General features: G+C 37.9%; 1 protein-coding gene across 4 annotated transcripts in view; it reads right to left on the reverse strand.

The window, feature by feature from the left end:
• Positions 1–2,240: 2,240 nt before the first annotated feature.
• The window catches only part of nwd2 (NACHT and WD repeat domain containing 2), a 211,979-nt gene continuing 198,343 nt past the window's right edge, over positions 2,241–15,876 (reverse strand). For all 4 annotated transcript variants that reach the window (XM_088627888.1, XM_088627905.1, XM_088627881.1 and 1 more), the window contains exon 8: positions 2,241–12,094. In XM_088627888.1, the coding sequence (XP_088484014.1) occupies positions 8,198–12,094 (3,897 nt within the window). In that variant the 3' untranslated portion in view covers positions 2,241–8,197. The remainder of the gene's footprint in view (positions 12,095–15,876) is intronic.

Here is a 15,876-nt window from a genome sequence, read left to right on the forward strand (position 1 = left end):
CTCATCATTGTCAGTGATCAGGCCCACGACTGTGGTATCGTCAGCATACTTGATGATGGTGTTTGTGCTGAACTTAGCAGTACAGTCGTGGGTGAACAGGGAGTAAAGCAGTGGGCTGAGCACACAGCCTTGAGGGGCACCGGTGTTAAGGGTGAGTGTGTTGGAGGTGAGGTTGCCAATCCTGACAGTCTGGGGTCTGCTGGTGAGGAAGTCTAGGATCCAGCTGCAGAGGGTTGTATCGAAACCTAGAGCCCTGAGTTTGGTAGAACGTTTTATGGGTATGATGGTGTTAAATGCTGAGCTAAAGTCAATGAACAGCATTCTTGTATAGGTGTTCCTTTTATCCAGGTGGGTTAGTGTGGTGTGTAAAGCTATAGAGATTGCATCCTCTGTGGAGCGGTTTGTGCGATAGGCAAACTGGAGAGGATCCAGTGTTTTTGGAATGCTGGCTTTAATGTGCGGAATAAGTAGTTTATCAAAGCACTTCATTATGATGGAGGTGAGTGCAATAGGGCGGTAGTCGTTTAGGCATGTGGGGGCTGATTTATTCGGTACTGGCACGATGGTGGTCGTCTTGAAGCAGCTAGGTACAGTGGCCTGGGCCAAGGACACGTTGAAGACATGGGGTCCCCATCACATCACATCACATCACATAGTGTCCCCATCACATAGTGATGGGGACACTATGCTGTTAAAAAGGCACCCCTTCACATGAGACGTAAAACTGAGGTCATGACTCCGTGTGGTCATTAAAAATGTCAGGACATTTCTCAAAGTAGGGGTATTACCCTGATGTCCTGGCCAAATTTCCCCATGGTCTTTACCAATCATGGCCTCCTAATAATCTCATCTTTAAATTTGGCTTAATCTCTGTTCTCCTCCCCACTGATAGCTGATGAGTGGTGAGTGTACTGGCATACAGTACTTTGACTGCCATTGAATCTTCCAGGTGGGTGCAACCTCTCCATTCAATTACAGGTTTTGACTTCTCACCTCTCTTCCAGTACTCTCAGAGTGTTGATACAACTTCTCCCCGACTCCCTGCTTCCACCCAACTACCCTGTCTTTTGTTCTCCCATGCTTCATTAACTGCCAATTTCCCCACCTGAAAAGGGCTCCACAGTCAAAACGTTGTGTCTGTTTTCCTTTCAGCTTGGAATAGACCTTTACCTGTTCCTTTGCAGCCTATGCATGCTGCACAACTACCTACTGTACTTGAATTTGTTAAAAAGATAACTTGGATTTTTACTGGGCTCAAACCCATACCCTATCACATGATTTAGAACAGAATTACACCACTCAGCCACCAATGTGTCACTCCAATTCACATTTTATTTTCCATTACAACAGATGTAGTTAAAGGAGCACATCAAGACTTTTCTAAAATAACTAGAGGAGGTGACGGAGTTAAAGACCTTGATGTGGAAAATGTTTATGAAGAATGTGAAATCCTGTTGTGTCACTTATTTTTTATTTTTAGCTACCACTACCTGCTACTGTACATGTATATTATTTTTCATTATTTTTACTCAGAAATGAATATCACTAATGACATTCAGAGATGTTATTATACTTCAGTTATGTTTATTTTTAGCTACCAAAATGTCACTTTTGTTATGTGATTCCATATTAATATTCCCTAATAAGTGGATTTATAAAAGTACAACAACTTGTTTGTACAACAACCACTACCAGATCTATACAGTAAGTATACCATATTTATATTAATAAATGAATATTGTTTGTGACATTCAGATACTTTATACTTGTTATTTTTATTGTTAGCTACTAAAATTTCCATTAGGTACTTAATTCAATATTAATATTCAATTTTAAGTGGATTTAAAGAAGTACAATAGGGAAGCAGTTTAAATTAAGAAATCATCTAACGTACATCTAACATCTAACTGTGTTAACATCTAATGCACCATAAGTGCCACAAATCCATTGTCTCTGGCCGGTGAACCACACAACAAAGTACACCACGCTGTGCTGTAGCACCTCTAATGCCATAATAATGAGTATTACCACATGTTCTGAGTGGCTGCATCTGTATTTGCACAAAGATCGGTAAACTCTTTGTAATGTTATGTAAACTTAGTTGTGTAATTGTGTACTATATTTGTAAGCAAAAATTTGAAAGATAATTCAGAATTTAAAAGATTATTTCAGAAATTAAAGTATAATTTCAGCCCAGCTCCCCACCATGGCAACAACAGTACTTTAAAATACACAAAAAGTGAACTTCAACCATTTTATTATTTTAAAATTATGCATAACAAACAATGCATACACACTATTTTATATTGCTTCATACATAATTTCCAAATATTTCTAATTATACAACTCTGTAACAAAATTGAAATACAACAATTATGAAAATATAAATCTCTAAACAGGTAAATCTGTCTTGACAATACAAAGAATACCGTAAAAACATTTTGAATCAGTATATTTTCTATCATTTACAAACATGAAAGTAGTAAAAGTTATTCAAGTTACATAACATACAATACTATTTTAATGGCTCTTATATTGAAACATTCACATTCACATTACTTTTAAACAAGCATTCCAATAGAAATTGAGAAAGAATACTATTTTCTCTTACATTGCTAGCTACATTTTTAAGTATGGTGCCTTGCAAAAGTATTCATTCACTGCCTATGATGCCTTATTTTGTAAAATTAGACAACCATCCATACACATATTTTTAAACTTAATATTTTGTTCAAACCCTAAATGCTCAAAATGAAAAAAACTGAAATATGTTGATTGCAGTATTTAAGTATTTAGATTAAATATTTACCAAACATTTGGTGAAATCACCTTTGTCAGTCATTCTGCAAATCATTTTGGATAAAGTGTGTACCAGTTTTGCACAATGATGTGGTGTAATTTGTGACTATTCTTCCTGGACAATTTGTCGTAGTTCTCTCAAGGTACTTGCGTATTGCTTGTGGACTGCAGTTTTAGGTTTTTCCACAGATTCTCAATAGAATTTGAGTCAAAAATTTGACAAGGTCACTCAAGGACATCAATTTTCTTATTCTTAAATCAATCCAGTGTATTAAATTAAAGCATTAGGTTTATACATTGAATCGTTGTCCTGCTGAAAGGTGAATTTTTGTCCCAGTTTTAGGTCTGAAGCAGGTTTTCCTCTAGGGTGTGCCAGTACATATATGTTCACATCAGTCTTGACAAGCTTCCCAGTCCTTGCTGATGAGAAGCAGAATGCTGCCACCACCATAATTCAACAGTACCAGTTAACTTTAGTAGTGATATTTTCATGGACTACTTTAACAATAAAATTAACAACATCAGACTTCAAACACAATCAAACAGGCTGCAAAGAATTGTTTTCAGTGTTTTTTCAATTAGTTAATGAACCTGAGCAAAAAAAATATTAAGACATAGTCAACCACCTGTCCGCTAGATCCCATCCCCACCCAACTAGCTAAAGATTCCCTTGAAGTACTGGCGGGACCTATAAATAGTATGATGAACACATTTCTTGCATCAAGTGTTGTACCTGACCCATTTAAGTTGTTAGACTGCTATCAAATTTGGATCCACAAGTACTTAATAACTACAGACCTATCTCAAATGTTCCATTTTTATCTAAAATTCTTGAGAGAATAGTTGCGGCCCAATTTATCCAACTTAGTCATATCTAGATTCAAATAATATACTTGAGAAATTCAAATCTGGTTTCCGCCCAGGCCACAGCACCGAAACTGCATTAACAAGAGTTGTAAATGATATTCTGTTAGCAGCTGATGCAGGGAATGCAACAGTGCTTGTGCTCCTAGATCTCAGTGTTGCCTTTATACAGTTAACCATTGTATTTTGCTACACAGGCTTGTGTCTTAGGTTGTCCTATGTGGAACTGTCCTGATGTGGTTTACCTCCTACTTAACTAACCGTTTTCACTATGTTCAAACATCTAATATTTGTACTGCTTCGGCGCTGTCACAAGTTAAATTTGGGGTACCACAGGGATCAGTGCTTGGACCAGCATTGTTCTCTCCGTACATGTAGCCACTAAGTAGGATAATACGAAAGCATTATCTTAACTTTCATTCCTATGCTGATGATACTCAAATATACATTTCATTTACACCTAATGACAACTTGTCAATCGTCACTTTAGCTAACTGTATTAATGAAGTAAAGTGTTGGATGTGTGAAAACATTTTGTCACTCAACTGAGGTTCTGTTGTTTGGAGGCAATAGTGTGGATAGGACTGCTATAACCTCAGTACTCAACTCTGAGGGTTTAAAATTTAGCCTGAAAGATTCGGCACGTAACCTAGGCATAATCTTAGAAACAAGACTCTTATTTAACTCTTTGTTAATGCAGTATTGAAGGCTTGCTTCCTACAGTTAAGAAATATGACAAAACTAAGGTATTTTCTCTCCACTCAAGACACAGAGAAACTAATACATGCTTTTGTATACAACAGATTAGATTACTATAATGCCCTACTATGAGGAAGCACCTATCGCACCTTCAACAGCTGGCGGTAAAGCCTTTAGCTACAGAGCTCCTAGTTAATGGAATAGTCTGCCAGCCTACGTACAGGATGCGAGTCAATCTCAGGATTTAAATCCAGACTGAAAACTCACACCTTACATCATAGCTCGATGCAACTATGGCTGGTGGTGCTGCTGTACATGCCATTGTGTGTCTCAGTGTTGGCCTTCCAGGTAGATACATCTGTTCTGACCAAACTATCCTTTTCTCCTCCCCACTTGTCTTGGATGCTGCATCACTGCATCATGGATCCAAGAGGGACATCACAATACAGCTATCGCTTAGGAGGATTTGCTGGTCTACAGAGATCTGCAGTGGAGATGGAGTACCAGCACACAGAAGGACATGATGGAAGACCTAATACTCCACATTTAGTACTTTTTATAGAATTGTATAATCTTAGCATTCCCAGAGAGGTTGGGCAGCCAGTTGACCTTGGACCCCTAGAGATTTTTTTTCTCCTTTCAGAGGAGTTTTTGGTTCCTCTCTCCATTCTATTGTCTTTTGGCTTTTTCTCTTTCTGTATTGTAATGTCATGTATTGTCACACATAGATGATCACAAAATCTTTTGCCTTATGCTTGCAATATCATGTAGTTGCTTTGTTGCAAATGCCATGTGTGGTTTGATTTTTTTTTCAGTTCCATGTAAGCCCTTTTGTGGATTGACTGGAATATTGTTGACATAAGAACATTTTCTTTTATCTCAGCCAATGAACACAATGGTTCCATTAGCCTCACATGGGTATCCCTTGCCAGCATGTTCTAGGCAGTGTCTGGGTGTCTTCTACTCTTAATGATCAAGTTTACCATACTCAAAGAGATATTATAGGTCTTTGAAATGTTGTGTGCCTTTTTACAACTTTAACCCCGAGTTGTTTTGAAAGCTTCTTGGTCATCATGGTTGCCTGAAATGCACTACTTGAGGGGCTTTAATAATAATAATAATAATAATAATAATAATAATAATAATAATAATAATAATAATAATAATAATATTTGCTTACACTTATATAGTGCTTTTCTGGACACTCCACTCAAAGCGCTTTACAGGTAATGGGGACTCCCCTCCACCAACACCAATGTGCAGCATCCACCTGGATGATGCGACGGCATCCATAGTGGGCCAGAACGCTCACCACACATCAGATATCAGTGGGGAGGAGAGCAGAGTAATGTAGCCAATTCATAGAGGGGGATTATTAGGAGGCCATGATTGGTAAGGGCCAATGGGAAATTTGGCCAGGACACCGGGGTTTATAAAGACAGGTGTATCTACTCTTCAAGAGAATCAGTATATTTCACACAAACAGGAAGTATTGTAAATGGCTGTAGATTGTTTTATGTTAATTGTATTTGTTTTGCTTTGGCAACACTAATTTTACTCATTGGTCATGCAATTAAAATGACTCCTCTAATTGTGTGGCTTAAGTTGTGCACCAATTATTTTTTGCTATAGCAAAGGGTTTGAATACTTATGCAATCATGACTTTTCTATTTTTCTGTAATATTAATTACTCTTTACTTCATTCAATGTTTTTCCTTTGAAAGTGTGGTGTAGGTTGTGTATACAACAAATATTAATCGCTACGTCAAAATTGATCAAATGCAAGCTTTAAAGCAGCAAAATGTGAAACATTTGCGAGGGTCTAAATACTTTTACAAGGCACTGCAACTTATTTACGTTGAAAGATCACATTTTTACTGAGTCAAACGTTCCAGCCATAAAAGACCATAACTTGCAAACAACAAAAAATTAAACTCGGAAGCTTTGGCAAATATATCAATGTTTACTTTATAAGGTTTACTCACTGTGGGAAGGTATCAGTGTTATTTAAAGCTCACAACTTTCTTGGGATAACTGAAATAGCTTGGTGTTTTTTATTGAAAATAAACAAACATATATAAGGAAATATTTAGCCCTTTAGATTCATAATAACTACAGGTAAAGATAAAAGTTCCAGCCTTTTACACAACAAGGTTGTGTACATACTTAAATATAATAGTGGTTATTCCATTTTCTGTCATGTAAGGAAAAGGCAGCTAACAAACTTTTCACAATGAACAAAGTTCCATTTTGTAACATTTATGCCTATTCCAAGTTGGAAAGACTAAAGAAAGAAATATTAAATAATTAAATATGCTTTCTAGATATACTAAATACACACTAAGTGATTGCTAGTACATTCTGACCTTCATCAGCTGTCTAGATGTTCCCCTATTGTCATTCACACAGTTATGTCAATTTCTAAGCAACTTGACAGACTTACCAATTATTTTTTATGGAGCTAAAGTCTTTTCAGTACTACTTACACGATAGCGTCCACATAAAACATGACACATTCTCCAACATAAATATTCAAGTTAGCCATGCTATCATACTGATCTAGGATTGACAGCTTTTACCAATCACAGTTCAGTGTGCAACTTCAACTTATTGCTTTGGTGAAGCTCAGCCAATTATGTCACCCCAAACATAGTCAACTAGTAGCACAGCTCTAACTTGCAAGTATTCTCCATGCTTGAGAGGAAATTCTACACCCAGATTGATAGCTTTCACAGAATAAATAACTGCCCAAGAAAATTATTTGAATATACTCAGAGACTCAAATCCTCATAAAATACCCATTTACACACAATTGTGTTTGAGGCAACCACATTGGAATGTCTCTGAAAATGATATAATATGTGATATTAATGACTGGTCTTAAAATATTTATGGATTAATGAAATGCATTTCTAAATGGTCAAATGCCTTTTAATTTAATTAAAAAGTCAGTGATTTACTCCACCGGTGTTTTGTTGGTGTAATATTTTGTTAAAAAAATGCGCTTCAAGGTCAGTGCAGTCTGGTTTTTAAATCACTAACTTTTGTTAAGGTTTTAATATGGATTTTTTTTGTTAATCAGTTTATACAGATTTAATTAAAAAATCTGGGTCAATCAAAAACAAAATGAATCTATAACATTTATCAACATCATCAAAACTGCAACCTGTAAAATTTTAATATGTTCCATGTAACTTTATTTTGTTCCAACAAACATTATGAAAATCTTTTAAAATTCAGGCACTCAATTTGTTTGCATAAAGCTATCCATATTTTTAAGCAGTTCAATGTAAATGTATACCAGTACTAAAAAGTCAATTTCTGTATCATTGCTGTCATATAGTCAAAGTGTCTGCAGACTTTTTTTGAAAAAGTAAATACTAATGACAAGGAGCAAAGTAAACAATATGCACAAGATATTTTTCATCACTTTGTCACTCATACTATATTAGTGGGAAACTTGTCCATCAGGTTTTCATAATGTTAAGCAGTGAAGAGGTTCACATAGGTACAGTGCAAATTAACAAAAATAGTGTCTGAATTAGGAAGGATCTTTTCAAAATAGTTAATAAAAATATTCAACTCCCTCCAGCGAAGATCAAATTAACAGGATATTTAACTTATATTTCCCTACAGTGAAACAACTAAGAGGATGCTGACTTGAATCAAATAAATGTTCAGTAAAATTAAGCTTAAAAAATCAAAACTTTAAAATGAGGCTTATGAAAGTATTGAGTTCTGAAGCCACAACTGTTAGCTTTTATACATCTAAATTCTTTTCATTAACAGTGTGGCTGATGTTATTTTGCTGATCTGCAGCATTGAAACTGTAAACTTAATTGTCTGAACATACTCTGTCATGACAACAGTTTTGTTTTTTGGTTGGTGTTGCCTCTGTCTCACCTGAATCCGACACATTTATGGGACTTTCTCTTGAAAAAACCTCAGTAGACTCTCTCCAAACACAGTCTGCAATTGTTTTACAGCTGTGAGTTGCACATTTGGGACGCACTTTTTGGGAAGCATTGTTGACAATTTGACGGCTGTTTGATGTAGCAATTTTGATTTTTAGGGCTGCATCTACGCGGTCCACTACTGTGTAAGTCCCTATACTCCCATCATCGAATCCCACAATTATATTGAGATGTCGTTGAGATAGGCTGAAAAAGGTTGGGGTTTTATAAAGTGAACAAGCACCGATGCTCTTGCCATCAGCTAATCTCATAACAGTTAGGTTGGAGACCAAACCACTATCATCATCATCATCGCTGTTCTGAAAGCAAATATATACCAGGTAACGACCATCCCGTGAGAGTCTCTGTCGCCAAAGGACACCAGAGGCATGAACAATCCTTAGCTTGCCACTATGCAAATCTAAAATATTGATATTTTCATCTCCTCTGGACACAATTCCCAGTTTTCCATTTGGTGAGATCTGAAAATCTTCCAGTGTTTTCAAAAAATTGTTTGGGAGTTGTACACGTCTGCAGATGGACTCCTCTGCCACACTCCAGATGTACACTGTTTCTGTGGATGTGATAAAAACAACATAATCAGGGCAATCTGGAATGAGCTTAAAACTGACGATGGTAACGCCATCATCACAGCAAAACTTCTTTGACACACTTCCTGACCACAGACTAACAGCCAGCAGCTTATTTTTGGTCATACCAATCAGGAATGTATTTGCAGTCGTAATGAAGGCATTCTGTAATGCTACAAGTATATTACATACTTTGTGTCCTGTAGCTAGCCTCCAGACTCTAGATGCATTCTGTTCACAAAGAGAGACAACAAACTGATCATTATGTGTAATAAGAAGTTGAGATATCTTCTGCCCATTAATTCGGAAAATGTTCTCGCCAGTAGAGGTATGCCAGACATATTGATTACATCTGTCATCTGATGTGACCATTAAATCTCCTGATGTTGTCAACACGCAATTTTCCACATTGCCCTCGTGCTTAAACACATTTTCAATGAAGCCTGTACTGAAGTTCCACTTATGTACTGACTCAGATCCATCCAATGTAAAGATAAATTCATCTCGGCCACTCAGTAGCAGGTTTTGGATTGGCTTTCCAGTTTTGTCAATGTTTGACATCGCTGTTATAATGTCTATGTCCCAGACAGAGACAACACCACTAGTGGTAACAGATAACAACAAGTTGTGATGATTAGATTTTATTAACTTGACAATAGATCCTGATAATTCAAGCAAACTCGCCATACACTGACCACTGTCCCTCCTCCAGACAAAAATGGATGAAGTATTCTCCATGGAAGCAACAATGCACTCTGCACTTTTGGATAGAACAGCAGAAATAAAACGTTCACTTAGTTTTGCTTTAAACTTTTCTGCCATCTTCCACAAGCTTGTGTCTAAAACTTCAATGCTTCTCGCCTTGCAAATAAGAATGGCACTTTGGTCTTCTGACAGTTCAATGCTGACAACTTCATTGTCTTCTCCTCTACAGTCATAGTCCTCAATTATCTGGGGGTTTGTAATTTCTTCAGTATTCCAGACTGAGAGGCTTCCTTCATTGTCAATCATCACCATTTCCTGAATAGTGTCTAAAATGAGAAGAGATTTTACAAATCCCCCAGAAAACTCTGATGTCACTGTAGCTAGTTTTTCTCCACTTCCTAAATGAAATATAGATGTGGTATTTAGATACTGACCACAAAAAGCATAAATTCCATCTGGAGAACACTGGACACAAGTGACTTCATACCAGCAGTGAAATTGGTATAAGGGCCATCCATAAAGAAGGTCTATCACATTGACATCTTTGCTTGCTTCTAGCCATGCGAGAGCGTGATTACTAGACAAGGTGAAACCATTTATAAAGGCAATCCCTCCTGCAATTCCACAGTGTTTTGATTTGATTTCAACCTCTGACAACAAGCAAGATTTGTGGTTGTCATATATGAGCAAAGTGTTTTTAGTTGTAGCCACAACAAGATATTTCTCATCACTTGTAAGTTTTATCCCAAGAACAACAGAATGAGCAGTATCAATCTGCCTTAAAAGCTGGTGAGACTCAACATCCCAGGTGCTGATAGATCCATTTTCCAGTGCAGCAATGATAATGGTAGGGGCAAACGTTGGAAGAATTTCGACAATTTGCATGTAACTTGAGCACAAAGGAAGGCGCTCAGGGCTGTATGTAACATCCATTGAGGAATGCAAAGGAACAATAGAACAGTACTTTGGACCATCTTTGTCACATTCTAGTAGCAAGTGTCTAAGTTTTGGCAATGAAGTAACAACAGGCAAAAGTCTCTGTTGCAATTCAGCAGAAAGAGAGCTAGGGTTTTTCATGACCTTTACTTTTATGCTGCGTAGAGTACTTGCAAGAAACTTGAGCTCCTTCTCCTGTGAGTAACTATAAGCAAAGTCAATGTCTGCAAGTGCTTTTTCAAACTGACCAATTTTAATCATTGTGTAGAGCCAGCTGAAATTCATTATAACTCCAAACATCAAGTCATCCGTCCGTCCACTCCTTGTCAGGTGATATAAAAGCTCAGTCATCTTCCTGTGATTGACAAAGAATATATCTGGTTCTAGTAAGTTGCACTGAAACACCCAAGGCTGCTCTGGAGTCTGTCTATCAAAGGAAGACTTGTCTGTGTTTGACTTTTCAGTGTGGTTGGGATTCCTTTGAGTTAAATCAAGAGAAGCAAAGTGATTATCATAGTGGAATATTTTCTTTCTTCCACCAGACCACACCCCTAGGAAGTACTCAGCCAGGAGACTATGCATTTTATGGACATCTTCCTCATTGTTGAGATACAACTTCTGTGCAATCAGATAGAGATGCCTGTTGGCCCATACAAGCAATGTCACATTTCTTACTTGCCTTTCAATGAGATATCCTTCTAGTTCTTCTTTGAGTTTAGCAATGAGATTGTAGGTGATTCTGAGAGGGTTCTTGATGTTGGTACTAACCATAATGTCACTTAAAACACTGTTGTCAAGGGAAAGGATATCTTCCAGTTCCATTTCACTGAGACCAGCTTTGGCTATTGTGATGTATCCAAGTGCTCTAAACACAAATCTGGAACTTAACTTGTTTTCCAAAGACCAAAACAGATGCTCAATGCTCTCATGCACGGTTCTGCAAAGTGATGTACCATCAACATCTTTATGTGACCTCCAGTGCATAACTTCTCTATAGATCAAATTCACAAACATGGGCAAAGTGCACTTTCCCAGTGCTTCATTTACATAAATTTGCTGACCCGAAGTGACTTTCCTTTTGACATTAAGGAGTTGGTGTTTGAGTACCTGGCTGCACATTTTCCTGTCACGCTGCAGGAGCTCAATGTAATTATTCTCATCATGTATAAGGCACCTCAGTTTTTGTAGAATCCCATGCTTGTTTGGCAGTGTGGAAATGATGATTCTCACAGACCGTGGTAAGTGTACTGGAAGCCACCATAGTTTGCGTGCTTCGTCATTGTCTGAAAGTTGTTCTAAAGCATCCAATACAATTATCAGTGGACGATGGAATGAAGATTCACTCATTAGGTTCACTATCAGCTCCCTAAGATCCTGAATTTTAGGTGGATTAAAATGTATAAGGCATCTGTAGTTGATTGCTATTTGTTCACAGATACTTTGCAGTAGACTGTGGAGGTCAGAAGATACTTCAGTAGATCCCAGAAACCTCACAATTACTACTGGATCTGTGTCAGGCCCCATTTCCTTCTGGAGCCAAGCATAAGCCTGAAATAAAAGACAAACAAAATATTACAGATAATTAAATTCCTTAATTCAGGCATCCTGGGACAGCAGTCTGTCCTATGGAAGTTAAATGTAATTGTGGTCACCTATGGATGTGTGACCAATTCATAGCAGGAAGGAAGAATTCACTACCCTAAGAATTGCCAACAATATTTCATGCTTCGCAGTCAGATACAATATCAAAATGATTCTGGAGTCTGGAAGCTTCATTTAAACAAATGGGGGACAATCTAGAGATGTCAATTAACCTAGACAGCATGTGAGAAGAAACCAGAACATGAACATTCCACGAAGAAGGCGCCCCAGGCCAGAATCAATTTCATTATTTAATTACCAGTGTTTTGAGGCAGAAGGGCAGAAGAGGCACCATATCAATGTGCTGCCTTACAACAATATAATATCCAACCTGTGTATTTATTGTGTAAACTCTTACGGCTGGGGAAGGTGTATTGTTTAAAAAATGAGTTCCAGGTTGCACATTAGCAGGTAAGCATACAGGCTTGTAAACACAGAGGATCAAAGGGAATTTTCTTCTTTTCTCTGGTTAATTAACCTCTTGGTAAAACAAAAGAATCTTCATCAGAACACAGCAGGGAAAAAACACCTGTTCTGGCAAAAAATGGGCACCCATCACAGGGCAGATACAGACACAAACACAGACATGCTAACATTCACACCAGGAAGAATTTTTCCAGAAAACAATGAACCTATCAGCATGTCTTTGGACTGTGAAACTGTACTTTTCCACTTATTAATATTCTATTTTGCTGAGAAGTTGCCATTCATCCAAGTTATTAAAACCTTAAACTGAGCTGTATAATAGTAAGAGTATAGATGTGGAAAATAATTATTTTAGTTGGGGAAAATTTGAGTGTTCTAGGTGTTACCTGTGGTTTTCTTCCTTCCCAAATAAATCTAGGCAGAATTTTGTCCCATGATTTCAATTTATCTGGCATTATAGGGTATAGCACCAAAAACCTGCAGAGGCAATTTCCATCTAGAGTGATGTCCCCAAAACCTGTTGTAATATCTCTGGAAGTTTATACAGTAGAGGCCTACTTGTAGGGTTAAATTCAAGCCAACCCCCTGGGCATTAAATGTAAACCATCATATTTCTTCTATACACTGACTTTTCAGTGTGGTTGGGATTCCTTTGAGTTAAATCAAGAGAAGCAAAGTGATTATCATAGTGGAATATTTTCTTTCTTCCACCAGACCACACCCCTAGGAAGTACTCAGCCAGGAGACTATGCATTTGATGGACATCTTCCTCATTGTTGAGATACAACTTCTGTGCAATCAGATAGAGATGCCTGTTGGCCCATACAAGCAATGTCACATTTCTTACTTGCCTTTCAATGAGATATCCTTCTAGTTCTTCTTTGAGTTTAGCAATGAGATTGTAGGTGATTCTGAGAGGGTTCTTGATGTTGGTACTAACCATAATGTCACTTAAAACACTGTTGTCAAGGGAAAGGATATCTTCCAGTTCCATTTCACTGAGACCAGCTTTGGCTATTGTGATGTATCCAAGTGCTCTAAACACAAATCTGGAACTTAACTTGTTTTCCAAAGACCAAAACAGATGCTCAATGCTCTCATGCACGGTTCTGCAAAGTGATGTACCATCAACATCTTTATGTGACCTCCAGTGCATAACTTCTCTATAGATCAAATTCACAAACATGGGCAAAGTGCACTTTCCCAGTGCTTCATTTACATAAATTTGCTGACCCAAAGTGACTTTTCTTTTGACATTAAGGAGTTGGTGTTTGAGGATCTGGAATTGTCCAGAGTGGTCTTGAATGAGGGTGGTAGTGAGTTCTGTTGCAGGGGAAAGTGCCTGGTGTGGATGATTGCTGTGGGAGGTCAAGGGAGCTGTGAACAAGAAGATTACGCAGATTAGGTGGTCGACAATATGAGGTGATGGGGCAGTCAGAAAAAAGGGTACCGATGGAGGGATCATCCTGTAAGATGGGGAAGCTGTCATTAATCGTCCTGGGGATAGAAAGGGTGTTAGGGTGGTAGGGAAGCACCAATGGAATGCAGTTGTGAGTTCAGGAGTTCCTGATTGAGTTGATGATGTGAGGGCCATTTTTGGCTTGGCAGAGGGCCCTGTCAATAACATGGGTAAGGTATCCTCTGTTGATGAAAGAAGAGTGCATTTTGAGGGCTTGGTTTTGAAAATCCATGTCGTCACAGCAGAGTTTTTGTAGCCTGATGAACTGTGAAAAAGGGAGATAATTTTTAGTATATGTACAGTTTGTGGTGAAATGAGCTGTACAGGAGATAGCTCGGTGAATCTGTGGATTTGTAATAGACAGAAGTAGAGAGTCGTGGATGGTTAATGGATAGGTTTATGTCTAGAAATGGAAGAGTAGTGGAAGATATAAAAAGTGTATACTTGAGGGAAGGGCAGAAGTTGATGAAGTGATGCAGCTGGAAATGCTCTAGCTGGTTGTTAGAGCATGTGATCAGGCTACATTTTGGTTTGCCTTTCCTCCTAGCAAGCCAGTCTTCCAATTAATTAAATTCAGATTCCCTACTTTATCCCTGAAATGTCATGAAATGGCATGAAAAAGGTGCTATGTCATTGAGCTACTGAGCTCCTGCTATGCTCAGCAACACACTTTCAGATATACTATCAGTGAAACTGATTTCCTAGAAACCCTGGTCCCCTGATTTCCGAGAGACCCAGAGACCAAGATCTTGTGTGAATCCTGTCCTGCCAACACCTTTCTCATTCTTCCCAGCTTGTTCCAGCCCTGTCTTCTGATCCTGTTTTTATTTTCCCATTTCTCTCTTCTCCTCGGAAAACTCTAATGGCCCCTGAAAATACAGAACCCCTGCAATTGGATTCCCTGCCTCCCTGTTAGGTGCAGCTGTCAGTAACAGCCAGCTGAGTCATAACAGGAAGCAGTCAACTGTGTTCACATAGGTGTGATTGTACGCTTCAAAGTTAAATTAATATTTTACATATTAATTGCATATGAAGCCACTATATATGAAATCATAAATTGCAAATTAAAGTGTTCCTTAGTGTGTGTTATCTTGCACAGGTAGATACAGATGCAGCCATTCAAAATGCACGGTACAAACCCGCGGTACGTTAAACTACCCACAAGCCACCGCAGGGCACCTCGGTAAGTGATTGGCCGGCCAAAATGACCGACAGGGGCACTCGTGGTGCATTGGTTAGTAGTGAAAAGATTTAATCATTTAATCTCTTTACTGTGCACATTTTAATCCGCTTAGTATTGAATAGTTATATGGAATTTTACCACTAAAGGGAAATTTTAGTAGCTGAGCATAAAAAGAAGAGGAGCATAACGCATCTGAAGGTCATAAACGATATTAATTTAGGAACATAAACATTACTGTATGTACGTAAACTGTACTGTGTATGGCTGGTCTTGGTAGTTTAAAGAAAAAATACACACCAGTCTTCCATTTCTCCCTAAACATTTTAAGCATGAAAGTTTTATGAAACGGTACCCAAATATGCGATTGCTGTATAGAATGAATTTTAATTAAACACAAAAATTAAGCTGTTTACATCTTCCGCCTGAGAACATTCACCCGTTGCTACCCAACGCAGAAACACAGCCAGTAACTAGCAAAGAGAGGACATTAGCTAGCCAATATGATAAAGAAAGAAATGATTATTTTGTTTATTTCTTTTGCACATTTATTTGAACATTTCCATCAATCGTACAAGCACTTGGAAACTGTCCAATCCCTAGTTCATCAGGCATTTTCTTTTA

The sequence above is a fragment of the Lepisosteus platostomus genome, chromosome 1 (assembly GCF_059453375.1).
Source record: "Lepisosteus platostomus isolate fLepPlt1 chromosome 1, fLepPlt1.hap1, whole genome shotgun sequence".
Lineage (NCBI taxonomy): Eukaryota > Metazoa > Chordata > Actinopteri > Semionotiformes > Lepisosteidae > Lepisosteus > Lepisosteus platostomus.